Source organism: Terrapene carolina, unplaced genomic scaffold (assembly GCF_002925995.2).
Source record: "Terrapene carolina triunguis isolate 2854851 unplaced genomic scaffold, T_m_triunguis-2.0 Scaffold374, whole genome shotgun sequence".
In the NCBI taxonomy this organism is placed as follows: domain Eukaryota; kingdom Metazoa; phylum Chordata; order Testudines; family Emydidae; genus Terrapene; species Terrapene triunguis.
Genome location: NW_020664725.1, coordinates 14,328,673 through 14,354,438, shown reverse-complemented (window position 1 = coordinate 14,354,438; position 25,766 = coordinate 14,328,673). Strand labels below are relative to the sequence as shown.

Genomic DNA, 25,766 nt, shown 5'->3' with positions numbered 1-25,766 from the left:
TCGCTATAAGCCAAGCAATTTCTACCACTATCAGCTGATCTTTTTTCTTTTTTTAATACGGTTAAATTATTAATACTGGCTTGGTTACTGTACTAACAGTGTGTTAATCTGTAATACTTTTTAAAAAAAAAAACCTAAAGGGATTGGCTATTGGTCTGGTAATCTTATACCTCTTGCTTCTCGGGCCGAGTCCACGAAGCCTGGAAAAAACAGATATAAAACACAAAAACACACACAAAAAAAAGCAATAGAAGTTTATCAAGTGTTGCGTTTAGGTAACATACTGTATGCATCACACTGCATTCTGTGCACATGCAGGCTCCAATTTAGATCACTTCTGGGAGGGGCGGGGGGAAGATGAGGTGGGAAATAGCACTAATATTTCCATCTCCCAATATAACTTCAATTTGGATTTGCATTCAGCATTTTAATTTTTTAAAAACTGATTTTAAGATGAATTATTAATCAAAGGCTAATGATATTTGAAGACTTTGTGCTTCTGCTGTTGCACATTAAGCAACTGTATATTTTGCTCTGCTGCATCTCACCACTTCTATAAACATGTCCCAGCGGTGCTGTGGAAGCAACTCCGATGACCCAGGTCACTCAATGCAAAGATATTTATAGAACTGGCTTCCTAACGCTGATTTTGTTGTTTGCACAGATACACTGGTTATTAATGCTTGCATTGTTAACACTATCATGCATTTGTACCATTTTTACATGCATGCTGTGTCCGGAATAAGAGTTCTCATATTACACAGCTGAGGAAAAATGTGAACTCCAGAATCAAACAAAAGACAACAGCAATGAACTCTTAACTCCACTCGGTAATTCTCCAGCTAGCAGATGCTCTCAATCCTTACTGGGGATGGAACAAACAAATAGCAGGCACTCTCTCCAAACATGCACTAGCCTTATCGACAAAGGTAAGTTTCTGAGCGAGACAGAAGCAGTCTAGGTCATAATCACTCCTGTTCGGAAAGACCAGGGGTCGTTGGGTTCACTTTTCCTCTATCAATCGGCTTTTCATACACTTTGTCCTGCCGTCTGTTTCATTTGCAGCTTGTCCTGCTTCCATTCAGGAGTTAAAAATCACCTGCTAATATCACAGCCATGAGGGCATTACTTAGCATGCGATCCAAAGGCATGAGTATCGCGGACGGTTGGATGATAGCGGCGTACACAAAGAACAGGAGACGGACGTTCAGGAAATGAGGATGGGAAATGCACCGTTGTTTCCAAAGTGCTTCCAGTGAAGTAAATGTGACCAGCAAACAAAATGAGACTGAAGTACTAACATATAGTATTGACTCGCCTGATTTTACATTCTCCACTGTTAACACACCAACTTCTGCACTAGTTAGGACTTCTGCGTATTGCTTCCAATCCCCGAACATTTATATTTATCTGTATCCCAACCAAGTTCAGGTTCCATGGACGCCTAACAAGCAAGTTACACTAACTCAGCATCATTCTTGTTGTATATGTCTGGACTCACTGTGGCTGCTCCACACATAAATGTTTATGTGAATTCCATAGGTAGATCCTTCACCCACTCCAGCACATTCATTTAGTTTCAAATCCCCTTATAAGAGGTTGAAGAGCTCCCATATGAAATGCCAAGGAATATTCCAACCTGACATCATCCTAAACCTTTGCCTGTGGTTTTATGCCAGTGCATTGCTTCGCTGGCATTCCAGGCTACTGCACTTTGTGTCAGTGCATGGATCTCATTGCAGTCACGTGTTAATCTCCCTCCAAACCCTTTCATCTAGGAAAGAAGGTTTTAGATCAATCCAATTTGGGATGGGGAGGGCAATGCACCTGATACCTCTAACATCTCCTTGCAGCAATTGGGTAAAAGCAATTGTCTAACTCTCCCCTTGACTAGTTTTCAGTCCCTTAGAAGTTTGCAAGCAGATGAACATAACTTAAGAACGGCCATATTGGGTCAGACCAAAGGTCCATCTAGCCCAGTATCCTGTCTTCCGACAGCGGCCCCAGAAGGAATGAACCAAACAGGTAATCATCAAGTCAACCATCCCCTGTCACTCATTCCCAGCTTCTGGCAAACAGAGGCTAGGGACACCATCCCTGCCCATCCTGGCTAATAGCCATTGATGGACCTATCCTCCATGAATTTATCTAGTTCTTTTTTGAACCGTGTTATAGTCTTGGCCTTCACAACATCCTCTGGCAAAGAGTTCCACAAGTTGACTGTGCGTTGTGTGAAGAAATACTTCCTTTTGTTTGTTTAAAACCTGCTACCTATTATTTTCATTTGGTGACCCCTAGTTTTTGTGTTATGAGGAGTAAATAACACTTCCTTATTGACTTTCTCCACACCAGTCATGATTTTATAGACCTCAATCATATCCCCCCCTTAGTCCTCTCTTTTCCAAGCTGTGAAGTCCTAGTCTTATTAATCTCTCCTCATATGAAAGCCATTCCATACCCCAATCATTTTGGTTGCCCTTTTCTGAACCTTTTCCAATATATCTTTTTTGAGATGGGGCGACCACATCTGCACGCAGTATTCAAGATGTGGGCGTACCATGGATTTATATAGAGGCAATATGATATTTTCTGTCTTATTATCTATCCTTTTCTTAATGATTCCCAACATTCTGTTCGCTTTTTTGACTGCCGCTGCACATTGAGTGGATGTTTTCAGAAAACTATCCACAATGACTCCAAGATTTCTTTCTTGAGTGGTAACAGCTAATTTAGACCCCATAATTTTATCTGTATAGTTGGGATTATGTTTTCCAATGTGCATTACTTTGCATTTATCAACCTTGAATTTCATCTGCCATTTTGTTGCCCAGTCACCCAGTTTTGTGAGATCCTTTTGTAGTTCTTCGCAGTCTGCTTGGGACTTAACTATCTTGAGTAGGAGAAAACCCAGCTCTCCCTCCAAGATAGTTGGCCTATTTCTATGCAGCAGCCTTTACCCTCTGGGGCTGGTAGCAGTTCAAAATTAACTAGAATTGCAATCTCAATCCTAGACAGTTTCATGCTGACCTCCCAATCCCCCCTAGGCCAGGGAAAAGGGGAGCCCAGATCCATGCTGCACAGGAGAAAAGAAGGTCATGAGCTTAATAAATTCTTAGGAAGTTTCTCTCTCTCTCATTGGATTCAAGCAATTAAATGGGAGCAACTTAGAAAATAAGGGATTCCCTGGAGAATTTAATGGAATTAACCCCCCTGACTTATATTTGGATGATTTTGTATATAATAATGTAATTAAAAGTGGGGACACATTGCAAATCAAGATTAGGAAATCCCATGCTGAAGGGGCACCGTACGCCTGAGAATCAGCACAATGGAGATTTTTGCCAGTGTTATGAACACCACCATGGATTAAAATTTAAGGGACAGATCCTCAGTTGGGGTATCTCGGCATAGCTCCACTGAAGTAAATGCAGCAGTGCTGATTTACACCAGCTGAAGATCTGGCCCAATTTTTTTCCTATCTCCCATTTCTGTTTATTTACTTCTTGCATTTCACTAGCCTGGACCATGAAAACGAACTAGTCACCCTTATCCACCGCTTCTCATGCTCTAACCCAATGCTGCAATGATTGGGTTGCAAATGCTGCAGAGAGAAGTGCTGAAATTCCAACAAACAACAAATCCTGTTCTCACTGAAAGTCTTTCCAACTAATTTCATTAAAACATTTCCAGGTATTAATCAAAATGGGTTGATTTTTTTTAAAAACAAAAATAATTTGGGGGTCTCAGCTACCCTGCAGCACTGTTAATGCCAACAAATCCCTGAAACATGGGGCAACTGAGGTGCTGGGAAATTCTTAGAGTAGCACCAACACACCTGTGCAATTCACCCTAGAAGATCTATCGGTCAAATTAGAACATACACTCCGTCTCCTTTAGCTAGACCAATTGCTACCTACAGGATGTACATCTCAGACTGTTACATTCAGGAACCATGAGTTTTGCACAAACTTCTCCACTTCAGTAACCGCCGACCTTGTAGGAGAGCCTTGGTGAAAAGAAGGCACATCCACTAAGCTCTCAGTGGCACAGAAGGAGGCAGAGAATCCAGGGCAGGTTCACTATGCTCTTAAATTATCATTCCAGATTTCAGCTATTTGATTAGGGAGAGACTCAGCATGAGATTGTATTGGCAGGAATCATTACCCCTTATTCTGCATCTCCACTGAAATGCAAAAAATGAGCCTCAGTACTTATCTAAAGTGCCAAAGGGCTTTCCCAAATCAGAGCTGAGGGGGGCTGCTTAGGATTGGATTTAAGAGGACAGACTGTTTATTGCCCATTTCCGCGGTGTGTTTTCACACAACCACACTGGTGAAAAACAAAGCGATGGCACTGCATGAGGCTGACATCTTCCTCCTCCTCCTGGCTTTTTAGTTGATAACTTCAACAGTCTCTCATCTGGGAACAATGGGCCAGGATTCATGCTTGGCAGAAGCAAACCCTTTCATCTTCCTAAACTGGCTTTGATTTGGCCCAAACCTCTCACTCACTCTCTTTGAAGTGCTATCTGTGACTGTGGAAGATATGGCTAAGTGCTGACCCTCCTTACAAATACGGCATTCCCACTGTGAGAGCTGGGCATGGTGGCACTCATAATCCCCTTCCAAGGGGAAAACTAGCACAAAGCTCTCATTGGCTGTACGATCACTGATTGACTGAGCAGAGCAGAAGGCACTGACTCCCACACTGACTAATGAGAACATGTGCACTTTCTCTTTGGCTAGCACCTCTCGTTTGCTGTTAGGCAGATGGTAACACGCAATGCAGCTTCTGATGAGAGGCTAGGGAGCAGTAATCCTTCGGTATAGACCTGGCCAGCCTGCCACCAGCATCGGCAAGATTTTAACAGCAGATATTGTAGAAGACGACATTATTTTTACATACTGTGCAGCTGAGAATCTTGTATGGGAAACCTTCTTTTATGCATTAACATAAGACACTCAGCTAATGTTTCCTGGGCATGTGTGTAAGAAAACAGCCTGGTTAGTGAGAGTGTCCATCTGGAAACCTAATAGGAAACAGGACTGTAATGTCTCTGCACTGAAATGGTGAAGCCTGAACATACACTGACATATACCAGATCAAAACAAACTTTTCTGCACCCTAATCACTGTCGTGCAAGACGGACAAAAGACAGTGGGCTGAAATATAGCTAGCAGCATGCCCCGACTGCACAGATATTTCCTCTTGTATCATTCAAAAAGAGATGATCCTGTTCTCCAACACAGGAGTGATAAATACTCAAGGGAAGCTAAACAAAAGGTATTCCAAATCAATAGGAGACCACTCATTACACCAACCCCTCCCTTGGGCTATCTCTGCTAGCTAAGTTCTTCTGTAACAGAGATAGGCGAGCATTTTAGGACGTGACTGCAGGGCAGTGTAGACATGCCCTTAGTCTATCATGGCCACAGAATTCACCTGGGTTAGTTGTTTCCCCATTAGTGCCTGGGGAAAACTGACAAAGCCGACTCTCTCTCTCATGTCGAACATATGCAATCATTCTTCCGCAAAACAGCAGACTCGCCAGCCATGGGAATCTTATTCTAAAAGACCTCAGCATTGGCAACTTCAGTGTTCACTGGCTGCCATTCCTGCTCCCATGGTCTGTACACTAGATGGTGAATTCCTTGAGACGGGGACGTACGGTAAAATGTTCAAAAGTGCCAAAGTGACTTAGGTGCCTAAATCCCATTTCCAAAACCAACCTAGGCACTTTGGGATGGATTTTCAAAAGTACGTAGGCGCCGAACTCCCAGTTAAGCTCCCAAGTGCCTACAGGCCAATGCCTGTCACTTTTGATTTGGGCACTTTGAAAACAGCAATCTTTGTCCCAAAGTCAAGGCTTATCTGTTTCTCTGAGCTTTGCCAGCAGCAGGTGAGGAGGTGTGAGGAGGAGGGCAGAGAGAGAGATTTGGCCAGTCATTTCCTGGCCATTTTGGCCTGTTGAGTTTTGGAATGTCTGTATCATTAATCTGCACCTAACACATTGCATATGAGCTTTTAATAAACGAGAACCAATCACAGAAATACCTGCCTGAAAAGTGCCTAAACACACTGGAGATTTATACATAAAACAACAAACCCTGGAATGAGGGACTCTGCCATTACATCAGACATATGGTGGTAGTTTGAATCTTCGCATTTTCCTCCTATCTACATAAGAAACTATCTGAATATGCACCATAGTTCCTTAATATAGATCACTGGCTCAACAGCATCAAACAGGATATGTGAGTCTCAAAAATAGTTAGCAGTTTTGCAGCTGAGATCTCATTAGCTAAATTGGGCTAGACAGGCAGAGGAATATGGAAAGAGCGGGTTCCTCTGGGAGATTTCGATGTGATTTAGTCTTCTGTTTTCAGTCTCTATTCACTACACAAAAGTTCTTTCCCCCAGATGCAGGAAATCAAGACTCCAGATCCCATTGACCCTGGTCTCCCAAATACCTTTCCTGGATGGAAGCAAACCTGTGAATACTCTGGTCCAGTTGCCCCAGTGCAATATGGGTCTGATCCAAATCCCACTGAAGGCAATGGGATCTTTTCATTGACCTCACTGAGCTATAGACTAGGCCCTCTATTGAACCCAATAGAACTTATACCTTTCCTACAAGGCAGGGGGAAGCCTGGTTGTTTCTGATCTCTCAGGCAATGGATTATGCATCATCAATACACTGAAAAGAGGAGACTGATGACACAACACAAAGGGCTCATTACTGCAGGAATAGGCTGTGTGGCTGGTTCTAAGACGGTGTCTAGCTCAGTCTGTGTTTCTACCATGCACTCCCCATTCCCCTTGTCTTCACACTGACTCAGATCCGCTAAAGGGTTCAGGCCGCTAACCACTACAAGTGGCCTGTCGTTACAGAATTAGCCATGAGCACTATCTAATTTACTATTTGCCTAAAGGTAGCTCAGTGTTGGAGCTAGGTTCTCCCTTCTCAATCAGTTGCCTTTTATGTGACTCTCATAACAATGGACAGAGGTCCCCAAATCTCCATCTGTTATGATTTGCCCTAAGACAGCTAGTGGCAAATCAAGCCAGAATGGTTATTTACAAAGAAACTGCTAATTATTTTTGCCTTGAAAAACAAAATGATATCAGTATGTGATTCACGATACAGGCGAACACAAAGGCAACCAGGTGTTTGTGCCCTGAGTACGTGCAGCGGGAGTGTACGATACAGGGGGGCAAGAAAGAATTAACAGGCTCATTTTGGTCCATAGCATCTCAGAGAGATGCCTTTTCCCCCAGGATGGTTCTACCACCATGATGAGGACACTGAGCACACTGGAATCAGGCACCCATCTCCACCCACCACAGTGGAACCAAAGGGTGGACTGTTTCCTGGGAACTCCCGTGGAAAGGCTCCCCAGTTTGGTGTTTTGCTGCAATTCTCTGAAAGCCTCAGTAGCAGAAACAAAGGAGAGAGAAACACGGTGGGGCAGAGCTGCAACGAATGGGTATAGCTAGGCCAATTAACACCAGCCAGGTTTCTAATGATAAATACCAGGCTCACAGGTGCCTTGAGCAGCATGGCAGGGTCTTATAATAGACAGAGAGGAGGAATCGCCAGGATTTCAGTGTGCATCTGCATGACATCATCATGTCTTCTGGCTCAGCAGAGAACAGTGGGAGGCATGGCAGACATGAGCTGCTCTGAGCCATGTTACTGAGGCCCTGGCTTTGGGAGCTGTTGTACCTTCTCTTCATTGCTGATGTTCCGGGTGGAGGTTCTCCAGGTGATGGAGGGGATTGGGTCCCCAGAAGCCTCGCAGGTCAGCGTGATCTGGTCCTCCAGTTCCATGGCAGTTTTGTTCTCCACGTAAGTGATTTTGGGTTTTGCTGGAAAGGGAGCACAATGGGGTTTTTTGGCCACTGCTATGAAGCGAGGCTGCCTGGAATTAGCGAAGTCTGAACTGAAACTATCAATTAGACAAAAAGGCTTTTGCATTGCTACTTTCAGAGAGAATTGCTTCAGCAGGCAGAGAGGCAGCATGGTGTGCCCTCCCCTCCTCTGGTCCAGCCAGCCCTGGCTTCTAGTTTAGCAAAACTAAAAATGGGCCCAACTCAGCCCCTTGAGAAGTGCACCGAAGCCAGTCATTACATCAGGGCCACGGCTGTTTCAAGAAAGCTGGGAAGGAGACTAGAAAAGCTAAGGTGGTTCTTTGACAACCACCTTTATGCGACCTGGGTTTTTTTTACTCAGATCTCTGCCAAAAAAAAAGGTCTGCGATAAATGGCAACAAACAGCTGGAAGAAACTGACAACTTCACAAGGGCTAACATTAACGTTTTCCATAATGCAGCTAAGGGTGAAATTCACCCCAGTGCAGAGTTTTCAAAAGTTCCACTCAAATCCTAAAGGCTTGACTTAGTGCCCACAGAAATCAAAGGAAAAGTTTCCCATTGACTTTTGATTCAACCCTAAATGCTTGAAAAGCATTTGAGTGGCACGCAGTCTAGTGCTGACCCCCTGCAGGGAGCGTGAATTTCAGCCACAAGAGACAGGAAATGGCAGAGAGATGGTATTAGGGATTCCAGACAAGTGACGACCGGAATCTCTTGTCTGGTAGACGGCACAGTGCTGGCACACAGGCTGACACTGTCATTCAGCAAGCGCACCCAGTGTCTGAACCAGACATGCCTGCTGGGTAGGCAGGGCATGCGGCTTCCAGTTTATAGCAATGAGCGGCCACCGGCCAGCTGGGCTCTCTGACCAGTCTGTGGGGAGTGGGGGGTAGGGGCGGGAAGGAGCTATATCAAGTCTCTTATTGCCCTGTTTACCGAAGACTTTGAGGTGGATGATGGCATCCTGCTCTCCGGCCTTGTTCTCAGCCATGCAGGTGTACTCCGCCTCGTCGCTCTTCTCTACCTTCTTGATGGTCAGCTCAGAGCCATCGTAGTTGAAGTCGTATTTCTCGTCATCGTCCCCCCGTTCTATCAAGTCCCCGTCCCTGCAGGGCACAAAACAAGTAGGTTGGGTGGGAAGTTAACGCTGGCTGGTTTCTAGAACTCATCTGTATTTCTAAATCTAGCTCCTTTGTTTGGGAGGAAGGACAATTTCCCTGTGGTCCCACCAGTCTCACACTTGTTTTCCTCCTTCGGCTGCACCCTCACGACCCTTGCCTTGGGGTCCTGTGCCACGGAGTCCTTCACCTGTAAACATCCCTCATGCCAACCAGAGGGGGTTGCTTGAGACCCTGGCCCTCCACCCAGAACCCAGCCTGCTGCCCCACAGCAGCATTCGGAGCCACTGTCAGCCCCATCCCTAACCTTGGTTTCTCAATGCCATGTTGACCCTGGGATTGTCATGTAAAGCGTGTGAAGACCTGGGGGTGAGGGGTGCTGCCGCATATTGCCATTACTGCTGCTGCTATTGTTACTGGATAAAGACCGTTTGTAAAAGCATTACAATTCTCTGACTTTGGTATGAGAAACGGAGTCAATGATAGTCTAGCTAAAATGGTGCCATTCCCCCTGTGACGGGCTCTGCTCAATCAGAGGTGCAGATGGAAGCAGCACTGACGCAGAGTGCCTCAGTTAAAACATCCATGCTCTTAAACCATGTAAACTGTGCTTAGAGTATCTTACTTCATCCAGCTCATGGCTGGCTCAGGAAAGCCATCAGCATCGCACACTAAGGTGACAGACTGGCTGAGATTGGCGGTAGCATTCATGGTGTTCTGCCTGGCACGGACAGAAGGAGGCACTGGAAGAAAAAGAAGTTGAGTTAGAGAGAGGGGGAAAGAACAGGTGGGTAGAAAAGAACCAGGTAAGGAAGTTTCCTGCCCTCTGCCATACACACATAAATCAGTCCAGTGAATCACAACCTTCCTCCAAAGGGAGCACATCACCTGCAGGTTTGAACCTATACATTTGATGCACAAGGTCTCTCTATCAAATGGTGGGAGGAAGAGGACCCACATTGCACAGAAGATGGTCTGTTGGACCAAAACCATCCATGAATCAAATGAGGGCCATCTCTCACTTTGAGCCATGAGACATTCAAGCTTACTCCTGACAAGATAATTTCCTGTAAACATCTTGTAAATGCTGAATCGATTTCATGGGTCTGTTTATTTGACACAGCAGAGTGAGATTAATAAGCCTCATGGATCATGATTCTGTCAGCTCACGAGTGTGAACTGACGATCGTGTCTTTCCTTCCAAGACAAGGGTGCAACAGTTTATAACCCAGGTAGCACAGGTCCCCTCCACTGCCAGGGCTCCAAGCTGCTCACCATTCACGACGACCTGAATATCCTTGAAATTGACCTCCCCACGAGCCAGGATTCTGCCCTCACAGCGGTACGTCCCCTCATCCGTTTTCTTGATTCCCCGGATTTGCAGGAAGTTGTTGGGCAAGACTATAAATCGGACTAGAAGAGACAAAAGGAAGCTTCAGTCAAGAATCATTTAGAGGGAGCGCTGCAATGAATGGGCACTTCCCCACTCCCCTTACAGCTTGGAGACCGAGCTTAACGTAAGGCAACTTCCCTTTCCATCAGGGTAATGAAAGTCACCCCATAATCAGATCTGACATTGCCAGGAAAGACCCTCCAGGAGAGAGAAGAAGTGAGGTTTTTACCCACGAAAGCTTATGCCCAAATAAATCTGTTAGTCTTTAAGGTGCCACCAGACTCCTTGTTGTTTTCCTCCAGGAGAGAGTCCCTCACACAGCCAGCTAAGAGGCAGTGGGGACAAACCGCTGTGTTATTTTACAACCAGCACTTTTATTTTACTTTAAGTTTAATCAATACCTGGCTTGGGCCAATGAACCATTTACTACTTGTCTCCCTGGGGAGTGGAGTCTGGTCTTAAATAACAATAATACCTGGCTCTAATATAGCATTTTTCATCAGTAAATCTCAGAGCACTTCACAATCTTTTAGTGCATGTATCCTCACGCCACCGCTACAAGGTGGAGCAGGGCTATAGCCCCCTTTTCTAGATGGGGACCTGAGGCACAGGCAGGCTAAGTGACTTGCCCAAGGTCTCACAGGGAGGCTGTGGCAAAGCAGGAAACTAAACCCAGGTCTCTCAAGTCCTAGATTAGTGCTCTAACCACTGGCTGATCTGTAACTGCACTTCCTTGATACCTAGACTGACAGGGGCTGGGAAACGCTGCAGAGGCAACACTGCTCCCGGGCTCAGGGGAGACAGTGCTCTGGAGTGACATGAGCCCACAAAATCCACGGAGAGGCTCCAATGTGTGCTGCTCCGTGGCGCAGCGTAGGGGAAATGGGAGGGCTCTGGCCAGGACAGGTTAACCACTTGGCCTCTTTAAATCCAGACTGGATTTCTCTTTTAAAAACATACGCTCTATTTCAACTACAAGATGCTGTGTTTTAATGCGATTCCTGAGTGAGGTTCTCTGGGCTGTGTTATGGAGATCAGGCTGGATGATCATAATGGTCCCAGGAGGCCAGACCTAATGTGTGCCATTTTACCCCCACTGCTCTGCGTTCCTGTGCCTACTTGTCCTTTTGCCACCCTGGCAGACCTACACAAGGCCTCTGGAAGGGCAAGTGCCAAGAGCGCTCATTCCTTACCATCTTTTTTCAGGACAACGTCCCTGTCCTTATGCTTCCACATAATGGTGGGAGGCAGCGAGCTGAGCACATCACACACAATCACCGCATCTTCCCCCTCCTGGAACTCCTGAGGGGTGGGAGCATTCCTGAACATCAGCTTCTCTGAAAACAAGGAGAGCGACAGGACAATGGAGCTGCTGCCCCAGCGCGTTGTGGGCACCGTCTGAATTGCAAGGCACGTTGCCAACTAAAAGCACAGATGAAACGATACACATGCACGAACCCACCTGGGATGCTCACGCCATAGCAACGTATGTAGCTTGGCATTGGCATCCCGCATGATGGTACGGGAACCCTGTGCTGGTTACACACCAAGAGGCGGCTGGATTCACAAGAGTGTCCATATTTGGACGTTGTGTTATGGGAAAGCCAAACGCAAAACCTCCCAGCTGGTAGGGAAGGAACAGCTATGATAGCGTTGCCAGCTGAGGGCTACTATGGGCCTCCTGAATGTAGGATCCCACTGCACTGTAAGTGGCCCCTGTGGGGTTGTGCTGAGCCCTGACCCTGCCTCATCCCAACCCTGCCTGTTCCACACCAAGCACACCATTCCACGCTCATCTCCCAGACATTCATGTCACACTGGGCTCTACCTTCGCTCCTCACTATCTTGCACCAAAGATTTTAGTGGGGTCTCCAGCAGGGGTGAAGGACCCTTTCTAAGTTCCAAGCACATTCTGCAAACTGCAAAAACCATGGGATTGCCCAGCTCTGAGATTGGAGATACTGGCTGTTCTGTTTCTACCCAGGTCTCAGAGCACAGGGCCTGAGGGCAGAGGCTCCAGAAGTGGCTACCACAACCTTTGTTGTGGCCAGGGACTGCTAGAGCAGGCTGTCTCCTCGGCTTTCTTGCTGTGCAGAGAGACCATGGGTAACAAGAGGTGAGCAAAGCAGTTATGCTAGTAACAGACATCACAGCCAATCAACCCCTTGCTTTATCTGTCGCACACCATTAAGCAGGCCAATGCAGGATCGCTGAGTGGCTTGACCAAAGGGTGTGTTAGGAATGGTCTTCCTGCCCCTGAACCATTCAGCTTAGCCTGTGGATCCCTTTGCTTGGCTCCTGACAGCCGTACGGACCAGGGACCATTCACACAGCCAGAAGTAACCCTCAGGCTGAGCTCTCGGTCTCTCCGCTAACAGCGTGTGGGTGACACCAGGAGGGTCTGGTTTGGATGGAGGAGCATGAATTAGATGGGGAAGGGCAGCAAATGAGGAACGTGGCTCTGAGGCCAACCTGACAAATCACAGGGTTAACTGAGAGGAAATATGGAAGTTGCTCACGGCTAACCGGCCAGCTTGTGACACAATGGCTTTTCAATGCTTCTATTTCTCTCAGTAACTCTGACGACAGAGATGGTGGGGAGTCAGTCAGACAAATACCATGATTACCTCCTTCTCATTTCCCTTTGTGGGACAAACTCTCCTATTCCCATATCCTTCACAGACCAGCCCTACCCCTAGCTTCTCATGGGTGAGCATCTCCTCACAGGCAAGGTTGCCCACCACTTTCCAGTCTCCTGTTCATGTCCCTCCCCACCCTCCTTCACAGTCAACACTCTCCCCTCACTGCTAAGGGAGGAATGGGCTCCATTTTGACAGCCTTCCCCTTCCCAGTCTGTTTGGGAGGTGGCTCCCCTTCCTGGCCACCCGTCACTAATGAGAGCCACACCTCCCCAGCAAGTCCCTGGGCCTCCCCTCACAAGAGCCCGACCCCAAAGCAGGCTCCCAGAGCTGTGCTCTTACGGAAGATTTTCACATTGACGGTGGCCTCAGAGTCGCCCTCCTCCTCACTGGTGACAACACACTTGTAGATGCCGGCGTCGTCGATGTTGGCGCTGTAAATGGTGAGGGTGGAGGAGAAGTCATCGTTCCGCACCACCGAGATGCGCTGCTGGTTGGGCGTCAGCTTCTCGCCGTTGGGGGAGAACCAGGAAATGTCTTTGGCTTTGGCTTCCCCAGTCACTAGAGATGAAACAAAGCACATTGGACCTGCTCCCTCTCAGCCAGCCAGGGCCCTGAGGGCCATCACCTGCAGGGTTGTGGGAAGGGCCCAGACCAGGCAAAGGATTTCTGATGCCCAGGCAGTGTGGGGCCTGCTTATTGAGCTGGGTTTGTGAGAGTGCCTCCCCACCTGAGGGAGCACGTTTAAGCCCCCTTGGATTTGTTGACAAGCCCCGATGCCAGAGAGCTAATCCCAGCAGTGGCTCACACATTATACACCATGTTCTGGCTCCACCGGGGACAGCTCCCCACCCTCACAGAAAGACATCCATTAGCTGCTGCCCCATGCAGCCAAGAGGAGCAGCTGCCCATTTCAGGCTTGGAATGGCCTCATATACATCCCTGCGGTCTTCTCCCCTCACCCCGCTCAGCATGGAAACAGCACTCCTCCCGCTCCAATAAATATCCCTGTTTGCAGGTTGTGCTGGGGCATCGCATTGCACACCAAGCTGGTTAAATTGCTTTACCAGCACATCAGGCAAGTTAAACCTGCCACTGCATCCGATGCAAATCAAAGCGGCTTGTAAGGACCCATCTCTTGGAGCTCACGTTTCAGGGTTTCCCCATGTGGCTTTGTTATTTGTTCAGAGGAAATTTGTCACAGAGGAAATTTAACGAATCCTATTTGCTGAGGCCAAGGTGGAGACATCACAATAGCACTTACTCGGGCACTTTTGCCTTCAAAGCACTTTACACCCATTAACAAATGACTCTGCGCTGAGCTAGCTTGGGTCCCACAGCCTCCTCCCTCGCCCTAATGAGGAGATGCTTGAGGAAGTCAGACCCGCCACACTGGAACTTGGCTCCAAGCCATGTTTTAATGTTTGCTCAGTGTCATGCTCTGGTTTAGGGGTGACCTGGGATCATTTGTTGTCATGCCAGTGTTGCACCCCGGTAACTAATTCACCCCGGCAAACCAGGCCAGTTGCTTTACAGGGAAACCTGTAGCCAGTAGCATGCGTGTGTGCTGAAATGGGGCGTGCTGCAGTAACTGTGCGGCACCACACGGGATGCATGCATTGCCTGGGGTTCACAGTGGACACTGAATACTGCTTCTTTCACCCAGCTGGTTGGAGCAAGTGGCAGGAATGGTGGTATTAAAAATGCAGGATTCCCATTGCATTAAAATCCTCGGGGGCTGAGGTGGAGATTTTCAAAGCTGCCCAAGGGGCTTGGAATCCAAGCTCCCATTCAAGCTGTTGGAAATTGGGTATCAGAATCCCCCAGAGTGGAGTGGGTTCCCCAAAAGTGACTCCACAAACACGGATGGGAAAGGCTGACAGCAGCAGCAGCCAGCACTCACCTTGACATAAGAAGAATTTGGATTCTCCAACGCTGATCTCCACCTGACTCGGAACAATATCCACTTGTAGAGACACTGGGAAAGAGCGCAAAGCAGGAGTTAGGCAACTGGAGTCATCCGGCAGAAAAGTGCCCTGCTGCTTGGGACTCAGGTCAGCTCAGCAATGGAAAGGCAAGAGCTCTTAACTCCAGTTCCAATGCTCCGGACCAGTATTTGACTATACACAAGCCTTCCATCCCTAAGGATCTCAAAGAGCCTGTACCAATATGAGCCACTTCCACCTCTTCCTGTGCCTACACAGAAAGGCATGGAAGGAGCTGCGTTACCTGGTGATCTGTTGAACACCAAGTTATGTGCTGCACGTCATGCTCGGAGGTGGACTGGAGAGGGCAGTAATACGATCACACCATTTGGGCACCCTATTATTTATGGTTATTAATCACTTGGAAGGCATCGTGGAGGGAAGGGGCTGAATGAAAAGAAGGGGGCAGCTTAGTGGGCCTGAAATGGGAGGGTGTTGAGTGCATAAAGGGCAAAGCAGAGAAAGGAACAGAGCTGGCGGTGGGAGAAGAGAATCCCAATTTGAGTCTGGCAGTGAAGTAACACGCGTCAGGCTGTTCAGCTGCTGAAGTATATACTGACTCTCTGCTTTCCCTACACACTCAAGGTTTGTGTGCTGCTTCGCTTCACAGCTGCTCTCACCCTGCCATGTGTTTGCCTCACATTTACATATAGAATTATTGCCATAACACATACGTATCAGTGCTTGTGTCAATCAAAACAGCGATTGCACTGTCCAAGATCTGGGTGTGAGATTCTCAGCATCACTACGGTATTTTCCTTTAAAGTTTGCAGGCATCATGTGTTGAGCATTGGCAGACAGCAATGACACATTGTTCCTGTGACTTGTGTCAAGGTCTTGCAGCTCAGCAGAGGACAGTCCCTATCCTGGGAGACTACTAATAGTCCCTCTTCCTCAAAATAGGGCAAAGCTACTGGAAGCGGAGCAAGCACTGTGACAAGCAGAGCAGCATTCAGAGAAGTCATTTAGGCCTCTTCATTTTTGCATTGTCTTTGCTCTCTGTGTTGCAGAAGCACAGTTAGTATCTGAATGATCTAGGATTGGCTTCACTGGCAGGCTCTGGCTGCTTTGCACTGCCCTGGCAGCTATAAACCCCATTTAAATGGCCCGTTAAACCAGGTTAACAGCTGCTCTGTGTCACCAGAGCAGTGCAACACAGCCAGAGGAAAGTACCACTGCATCTGGCCCTTTGAGTCCCAAGAGAATTGTTTTAAAAATAATCCAGGCACGATAGTAAACAGGCTGGATCAGGAGTCCAGAGAGAACACTGAGGACCCTTTGGCTGTGGGAGATGAAAACGGTCCTTAGGACTACAGAGCTCCAGCCCCTTAAAACCTCCTCTTGGAAAACTCCATTTCACTCACATGTCTTGTCTGGAGGTTACTGTCGCTCCTTCCTGTTTTCAATAAAGTACAGGCTGCCCTTTTAGCTCTTACATTCAGCCCGTTTTCTTTCTGTGTAATCTAATTTCTCTCAACCATATTACTTTAATATAATTCACTCCCAGACAGAACTGCAGGTACAAAAGGCCAAACATAATAAACGGCTAAAGGTTTATTAGATCCAGTGCAGCGAGAACTAAATAGCCTAGTTCTACAGGCTGTGTTTTCCTTCTATTAATCCTCCTGCCATTGTGCAGTTTACACTGTGCATCGTGTATGGAGTAGCTCCTCCTCGGCGGGTCACTGCTCTGTGATGCAGGTACAAGAGGTATTAAAAGAGTTCTTACACTTTGAAACCCAGGCCACCAAAACCCATAGCACCATGTGTCTGCAGCACAGCTCTGCCTGCTTACAGGGGGATTAGCATTCTGCTTCAGAACAGAACTAGACAGAGAGGGGACACCATCAAAACTCAAGGCATGTCAGTCTGCAGCAACTGCAGGATTGTCAAAGTATGGGAAGATGCTACAATGATGCATTTATATGGGGGCTGAGTTTTAATGGTTCCTAGGATAAATGGGCCCAACTCTGAGAGGGGAGCCGAGTTTTTATAAACTAAATAAAAGCCCCCGATTAGAGCCTTTATAAGCTGTTTTCAATTCGATCCATTTAATCCATCTTGGATGCCATTTTGTCTCCTGATTTTGAATGATGGCTCCAAATTTAGAATTGGACTGTCTAGACCAATAAGTCCTTAGTATGGCCCAAGTGCTAACAACTTACTAAGCAGTGTTCAGGAATCTCTGAGTGAGCAGTTTGCTGTGTATTTCTGTGTTTCACAAACAAGTTCAGAGGCTTCGGTAATCACCAACATAAACCAATCCTAGGTAAATATTCAGTCTATAGCTATTCTGAACTAGGCAAAGTCTGAAATAGAGACATAGGCTAACAGTTACAATGGTAAGAGCCTAAAGATTGGCTTCTAAATTGCATTTAGAAACCTAAAAAAGAACCAGGTTTTCAAAAGCACCCAACAGCTTTGATTGAAGGCATCTGGAGCTGCTGGGTGCTCGGCACTTTTGAAAAGCAGGTCACTTAAATAAAGATTTAGGAGCTTAAATTTAGGTTCCTATGACAGAAAATCCAGATTTAAAAAAAAAAATGGATTAATATTTAACAAAGCAAAGAGAAGCAACTGATCAGTAATGTCAACAAACCAAAACAAAAAGGGGGAAATTATATATACTGAAATAATCCTGCTTGGGTCCAGTAAGGCGAAGGTTGAGATGCAAATCAAGCAACGAAGGAAAGTCAGGGCCACAGTCGATTCCCCCATCCCAAACTTGCCCAGTCCTGCACCTCGCTATAATCTGAGGCTAGGTCTACACTACCCGCCTGAATTGGCGGGTAGAAATCGATCTCTCAGGGATCGAATTATCACGTCTCGTCGGGACGCGACAATCGATCCCCGAATCGACGCTCTTACTCCACCAGTGGAGGTAGGAGTAAGCGCCGTCGAAGGGGAGCCGTGGAGGTCGATTTTGCCGCCGTCCTCACAGTGGGGTAAGTCGGCTCCGATACGTCAAATTCAGCTACGCTATTCGCGTAGCTGAATTTGCGTATCTTAAATCGACCCCACCCCGTAGTGAAGACCTGCCCTCAGCAAGGCTCCGAGTTTCTGCCCATTTTCTGGCTTCTGTCTGATTTGTGTTACACTTGCAGCACCATCATACGAACAAGAGACAAGATCCTAACTCGCCCTTTCCTCTGCATCCCCAATCAAGCAGCAGTCGGTGCTGGACGCCCCGGGAGACAAATGCCCTTTCTCCCAGCACCCTGAATCTCAGAGCACCGTTCCTTCATGGTGTAAGTTATGAGGCATTAGAAATAACTGGACACTCGCTCTCTGCCAGCTGGAGCCTGATATGCTGCCTCAGAGTCCTGGCCTAACAAGACCAGGTCAAATAAGAATTTCAGGAGGCCAGACTTAATGTGTGTTGTTTTTAAATCGCAGCCATTAGTTTGCAGAAAACAATCATCGTAATCGAGCTATTCCTCCATCCTGCGTTGCCAGAGCATTTCTCATCCCGTCGACTGCAAATGCTTTATCTGTCACCTTTAGTCTTTTGGTGCCACGGTATTTGTGGCCTTCTCCCAGGGGCTGCTCACTTTACTGTTAAACCATGAAGACATTAGTCTCAGCTGCCTGCTCTTTCGAAGTCTTTAAAACATTCCTCTCAAAGGAGTCGCCATATCTTCTAAATCAATGGCATCGTTCCTTATCGCGACCGAGGAAAAGGGCATGTGCTGCTGAATTACTCAATGACTGGACTACAGGCATTAAGCCCCAGAGCTCTTTGAACATACAGAACAGATGCAGGAGCTTTGTCATCATTCCAGTGTTCAAACAAATGACTAAAGAAGGGCAAGAAACCCAATACAAACCACAAATAACAATAATGGAGGTGGGTGACTATTCTCAAACATTGCAAACACTTAGCCCTCACTTTTCATCTGCAGAGGGCCTCGCTCACTCAGATGTAAATCCCACTGAAGCCAACAGAGTTTATTATAAAAACACAGTACAAAGATTTTAACAAAAATCCTGAAACATCCTCCATTTGTCACCCCGGTGCATGTAGTCCTTAAAATCCCACAGCATCTACTCCAGGTGAGCTGGTAATGGAAGATGATAGGAAGGCAGAGCTGCTCAATGCCTACTTTGCTTCAGTCTTCTCACAAAAACATGTGAGCAGACAACTAGCGAAGTTATCATAGACAATAAAGGGGAAGGGCTGCAGATCTGGATAAGAAAAGAAGACGTCAGAGATCTTCTGACCAAATCAGTGGGGCGGGATGCTATTCACCCCAGGGCACTGAAGAAGTTAACTGAGGAAACCTTGGAGCCACTGGCAATAATATTTACATACTTATGGATGACAGGAAAGGCCCTGGAAGACTGGAGAAGGGCTAACATAGTGCCCATCTTTAAAAAGGGGGGGAAAGGAGGAGCCAGGGAACTATAGACCAGACAGCCCGACTTCGATACCTGGGAAGCTACTAGAGCAATGTATAAAACATTCAATTTGTGAATACCTTGAGGATGAAGGCGGTGGACATAATATACCTGGACTTCAGCAAGACTTATGACACAGTCCCACATGACATTCTGATAAGTAAGCTGGAGAAACGCGGGCTCGACAGAACCACCATTAAGTGGACACATAATTGGTTAACAACTGCAAACAAAGAGTAACTATTAATGGAATGTCGGATTTGAGGGATGTCTCAAGTGGGGTTCCACCGGGATCTATTCTGGATCCAGTGTTGTTTAACATCTTTATTAATTACCTGGATGTAGGTATAGAGAGCAAGTTTGATTAAGTTTGCAGAGGACACAAAGCTGGGGAGGTTGCCAATACTTTGGAGGATAGAGCTAAACTTCAGAGAGCTCTTAATAAATTGGAGAACTGGACTATAGACAACAAAATGAAATTCAACAAAGCCAAATGTAAAGTGCTACACTTAGGGAAGAAAAACCAAACGCAAAAATACAGAACGGGGGGAAACTGGCTTGGCAACAGCACTGCTGGGAAGGATCTGGGAGTCGTGGTGGATCACAACCTCAACATGAGTCAACAATGTGTTGCTGTGTGGAAAAAAGCAAATGCAATTTTAGGTTGTATTAAAAGAGGCATAGCATGCAAGTCACGGGAGGTGATAGTACCATTCCACCCGGCACTGGTTAGGCCTCAGCTGGAGTAGTGTCCCCAATTTTAGTCACCAATGTATAGAAAGGATGTAGAGGTGAGCAACAAAGATGATCGAAGAGATGGAATGCACGCCATACGAGCAAAGCCTGAAGGAACTGGGTATGTTCAGTTTAGAAAAGCGGAGATTAAGGGAGGGGGCATGCTAGAGGTCTTTAGATACTGGAAAGACTGCCACAAAAAAAGATGGAAAAATTGTTCTCTTTTGCCACAGAGAACAGGACAAGAGGCAATGGGTTCAAACTACAGCATAGACGATTTAGATTAAATCTCAGGAAAAACTTCCTAACCGTCAGAATAGTAGGACACGTCAAGAGATTGTGGAAGCTCCTTCACTGGTGATTTTCAAAAGGAGGCTGGATAGTCATCTGCCTTGGATGGTTTAGACACAACAAATCCTGCATTTTGGCAGGGGCTTTGACTAGATGACCCTTGTGGTCCCGTCTAACCCTATGATTTGCTTCATTTAAAGGGGCCAGTCACCCTGTGACAGATCCTTACCTGAAAAGAACAGGCTCCTGCATCAGGGCTCCAATTCTCAGGCTCTGGCTAAGTGTCTCTACAATTACATCCTCGAATACATAAATTGTGGCTGAATGTTAAATGATTCCTAGTCACGCTGCACATGCTGCCGACCCAGGTTGCTGAGAGTCACTTGACTATTGCTGCATTGTCCCACAGGGCTCATTCAGGCTTCTAACTATCCAAGAAAATTGTTCACTCAAGACCCACATGGAGACAGGGCATTTTTCCGTCCTGAAGAGCCCCAGAACTGATCTGTATCTTGTTCAGTCAGCACTCCACAGGGAAGAGGCATCCCACTGCCGTGGCAGCTGCGTTGTGGGGGTCAAATGAGAGTCACACTTGCTGGTATGCAGAGTCTCTGTCTCTTGTCATATAGTTAGACTTGAAGTTCTCTGGGGCAGAGACCATTTTTGTTGTGTTTGTACAGCACCTAGCAGAATGGGGGCCTGGTTCATGACTGGAGCTTCCACATGTGGGTGGGTGAGATTCTGTGGCCTGCGTTGTGCAGGAGGTCAGACTAGATGATCATAATGGTCCCTTCTGACCTTAAAGTCTATGAGTCTACGTTAATGCAATGTAACTCATCATCATCGCCTTACCCAACCAGGTGGCATGTTTTGGAGGAGATGTGCCAGGGAAAGCAGCTGAAAATACTTTCTGAAGATGCATCTCCTCAATTGACTTAATGATGCATCAAGGTCAACATGCTGCACACCCCACCCTTTCACCAGCTGTTGGGTGGGGATGAGGGAGGCAGAGAAAGGGTTGTTGGTTGAAAACACAATAAGGATGTCAGATGTATAAGCAGGGCGCTCCCAGCCAGTCAGATGAAGACACCTCTAAGCAACACACAGACACTGACTGCCCTACGTGGAGAAAGAGGAGGCTGGTTGTAGCCTGACATGAGTATTTTGCATGCTTAATAAACCCCCCTTCATGCTTATTGCATAAAAGACGTCTCATGCCCCAAGCCAGACTATAAAGACAAAGAAAAATGATCTTGGTAAAAGACATTTAACCAAATCCACCCCTCTGGCCTCAATGGAGATTTCACCGGGTATAAAACTGTCCAGCGATAGGATAGCCCATGCAAGATCAATACCTGTTCACAGATGAACTGTGCCATATGACTTATATGAACATGGAATAGCCAGGTGGGTAAAGTCCCCACCCTACACCATGCTTTAGAAATGAAGGGCAATCTTCTCCTAAAACACCTTTACCTAAAACATGGAGAGATTTTTTTTCTACCTACGATTTGGGTCTCAGTTCAGTTATCCAGGACAGTTGGCAGCTCTCCTGTGAGCGACACAGATGGGAAACAGAGCACAAGAACAAAGCAGGGTAAAAAACAAATCATTTCCCTTCTGGAGCTCTGGAAAACACAATTTCTCAACACTTTTGATCACTGTGAAACTCACCCCGGAAAACAGGGATAAAGCAACCAACATCCTTCCCCCCAATTGCTCAGCAAGACATGTTTACTGTTTGTACAAAGTCTCCCAGAGGGCAAAAAGTGCATCCACTTCCAAAGCACATCCCCTTTTGGGGTCAAGGCTGCTTGAAATTAAAAGGACTGAGCACAGGGATCCGCTAGCACCAACACATCATACACAGCGTGTTGCTTCATGACTTGCATGTCGATCCTTCCACCTGCCAGCAGTGGGAAGGTAGCAAGCAAGGAGTTCAACTGACCCACGCGACAGGGGGCTGGCGGTGTTAGCGGCAGCGTTGCTGACAGCTCTGCTCTCTGCTGCAACAGGAACGAGGAGGAGACGCGTTGCAGAGCTGGGCGCGTCTGCGTCTGGTGCTCCTAATTTACATTGCCACCAGAACCGCATCATTAACAATGTCACTGTTTGAAATTAATGCGGGGGTGGGGGGGAGGGAGAACGTTCATACACAAAGTTATAGTCCCCTTCACAATTGAATTTACAATCACAAATGGTGACTCCATCCAGCAGCAACAAGTGAGCAACAACGAATTAGCTCCTGCCAGATGGCAGTTTGGTGCTTTTATCCTAGATCCACCTTCCAGTCACCCAGGTAACATGCAAAACCAAAGCCAACTGCTAGCCAGATATCTGCACTGCCTGAAAGAGCCAGCGAGTCCTGGCAGGTGATCACTGCTGATCGACAAAGACAGCAGCTCCCACTTACAGCAAAGTGACCTGCCCTCCCATAGCGCAGCTCCACGCTGCAAGCATCTGTACTCTGCACGCAACGAGACAATACATCAACATGGGGCGTCTCTTCTACACCACAGTACATCAGAGGTGGATGTCATCAGAAAGCTCTGGCTCAATCCTCCTCCCATGGAAGTCAGTGGCAATACTCCTTCAACAGCGCTGGCTAAGGGCGTGGTGCTCAACCACCACCAGGTTTTGGGATGTCTAGATCCAAGCCGACGCCCATCCTTGGGCCCATGTCCGACGTAGCTTCTCTTTGCAGGTCCCTCTGTACATATTTCCCCAATACACCAACACATTGAGAAGGCACACATGCTTAGCAGGGTCCATATAACCATTTTACAGATGGGGATACTGAGGTACAGGGAGGGGATGGGACTTGCCCACGCTCTCCCAGCAGGCCAGGGGCAGAGCTGGGAACAGAAGCTGGGTCTCCTGAGTCTCAGTCCAGGGCTCTGTCCATGAAGCCACACAAATACTCAAGTTTGATTCCCCGTGGAGTCTGTGGACAGCAATGTGTCCCCGTGGGCAGTGATTCATTCACAGGCAGTGCTGCAACAGGCAGGCAGAGTTGGGAGGTAAGAGATTTTTGTTAAGCATGCTGCGAAGCCAGTGCGACAGAGTGAGGCTCTCTCGTTTGAGAGGCAGCTGCCAAGCACCAACTTGCACCCCCAAGCCTCTGGTGTCACCTACCATACTCGGTTCCTCCTGAACCCTGACCCTCTTTCTCCAGTTCCATCCATCACACTGCAGGAGGGAAGGGAGGAAGCTTAATTTTCATGCTTGGTTCTGCATTAATGAAACAACTCTCCTCCATGCACACCTCCGGCCATCCTGTGTGCAGTACAAACCCATGGAAAATACAGAATCAAATCTTCCTTCCTGCAAAGCTTCATTAATGCAGGGTTTCTGCAGGCAACGTGTCCCAATCTGACCAGATGCATCTGCTGGGCCCCCAGCTGCACATTCCCTGCTTTGAAGAGTCATTTCTCTGCCTTTATTTCCCATCTGGAGTGTGTCTGCTTCCTTCGGCAAGGGAAGATAAGCTGAAGAAGCCGCACCTCAAAGACTTTTGTCAGAGAGAGAAAGTGAGGACGTGCAAGAAGCTGCTCCCTCTATACTTGATTTACCATATCCCAGAACAACTGCACAACGCTGGCGTCATCCCTATAAACAAACCCTTGCTGTCAGCCATGCTGATCTGGCCTTTAAAAATGTCAGTGTCTCATCGAGAGCTGCTATTAAACAGTGACAGCTTGACAACAAAACTTACAGTGCAGACAGTACTATGGTAGTAAGGGACCAGGGAGAGAGTACGGAATATAGCTAGCCTAGCCCTGCAATGGAAAATAAAAGTGGCAGAAACATGTTCAATTTCTATCATATTCTGCTCCTGCCTGTTCTATATAGGGGGGATTATGTGTCTTCTGTCTTAGTGAGGACTATTCCTCATCTACTTCCTTCCCCCAAGCAGGCATTTCCATTGCAAACTGCTTCAAATGCCACTGTCCACACAAACTCCCCACTCAGTAATGCCCCTGAGGGGGCTCATCATAGGGCAAAGCGGCAGGAATTTCACCTGACAGAGGGCAGGAGGGAGGGAAAATCCACGCCCCAAATCTGCATTTCCACACTTCCAAATACGGATAGCAAAAGCAAAGTCACATGGGATTCTCACTCTTCTGACTCGTTTGTACTAACCCCAGGTACACAACTAACATTCCCGTGAGATCTATTCTTTCCCCCTCCAAGCATATGTAAGGCAATAACATTAATCAAAGAACAGATGGGCCCCTGAGTGTCTTACTTCACCAGGGGCAGCACTAAACGCAGCCACAGTCCTGATTGGAAGAAAGTAATACACACTTCTACACTTAACCACTGCCCTCTGGCCAGCATCATGGTGGAATCTCAGGCTACTCAGAAAGAAAAGGAGACTATTCCTCAACTCAAAAGATGTTGGCCAACATTTTCAAAGGTGGCCAGTGATTTTGGCTGCTTCCAATTTTCAGTGCTCAACTTGAAACAGCTTTAAGGAGTCTGGCTTACAGAAGGTTCAGGGCCATTTCAGATCTCTCTAGTTGGGCACTGTCACAAGATGACTGGTCCCTTAAGGGGAGATGGGTCCTGACTCATCTGTGGCACACTTCGCTCACCTCCTCAGATGAAGTCAATAAATAAAGTCATTTCACAGGGAGGTCATGCTAAAATCAGGCCTTCTGAGAAGGAGATGAAAACTGAAGCCCCTGTGGAGCTGGGAGGAGATGGAGGAGAGCGCCAAGAAACAGGGATGGAACCTGGCTACTGATGGACTGGGGAAGCTGGGGGACTACTGATGAACTGGGGGGCCAGTTTTGTTCAACATCTTCATTAATGATCTGTATGATGGGATGGATTGCACCCTCAGCAAGTTCGCGAATGACACCAAGCTAGGGGGAGAGGCAGATATGCTGGAGAGTAGGGATAGGGTCCAGAGTGACCTAGACAAAGAGGTTCAACAAGGACAAGTGCGGAGTTCTGCACTTAGGACAGAAGAATCCAGTGCACTTTTACAGGCTGGGGACCAACTGGCTAAGCGGCAGTTCTGCAGAAAAGGACCTGGGGATTACAGTGGACAAGGAGCTGGATATGAGTCAGCAGTGTGCCCTTGTTGCCAAGAAGGCTAACGGCATATTGGGCTGCATTAGTAGGAGCATTGCCAGCAGATCAAGGGAAGTGATTATTCCCCACTATTCAGTGCTAGTGAGGCTACATCTGGAGTACTGCGTCCAGTTTTGGGGCCCCCACTACAGAAAGGATGTGGACAAATTGTAGAGAGTCCAGCAGAGGGCAATGAAAATTATTATGGGGCTGGAGCACATGATTTATGAGGAGAAGCTGAGGGAACTGGG

The 25,766-nt window shown here is 47.2% G+C and overlaps 1 protein-coding gene across 6 annotated transcripts in view; it reads right to left on the bottom strand.

The window, feature by feature from the left end:
* NCAM1 (neural cell adhesion molecule 1) overlaps positions 1 to 25,766 on the bottom strand; it is a 231,284-nt gene that overhangs the window by 68,498 nt on the left and 137,020 nt on the right. For all 6 annotated transcript variants that reach the window (XM_024217345.2, XM_024217346.2, XM_024217347.2 and 3 more), the window contains exons 2-8: positions 14,928 to 15,002; positions 13,367 to 13,585; positions 11,579 to 11,722; positions 10,268 to 10,405; positions 9,618 to 9,735; positions 8,811 to 8,980; positions 7,727 to 7,869 (exon numbers count right to left, since the gene is read on the bottom strand). In XM_024217345.2, the coding sequence (XP_024073113.1) occupies positions 7,727 to 7,869; positions 8,811 to 8,980; positions 9,618 to 9,735; positions 10,268 to 10,405; positions 11,579 to 11,722; positions 13,367 to 13,585; positions 14,928 to 15,002 (1,007 nt within the window). The remainder of the gene's footprint in view (positions 1 to 7,726; positions 7,870 to 8,810; positions 8,981 to 9,617; positions 9,736 to 10,267; positions 10,406 to 11,578; positions 11,723 to 13,366; positions 13,586 to 14,927; positions 15,003 to 25,766) is intronic.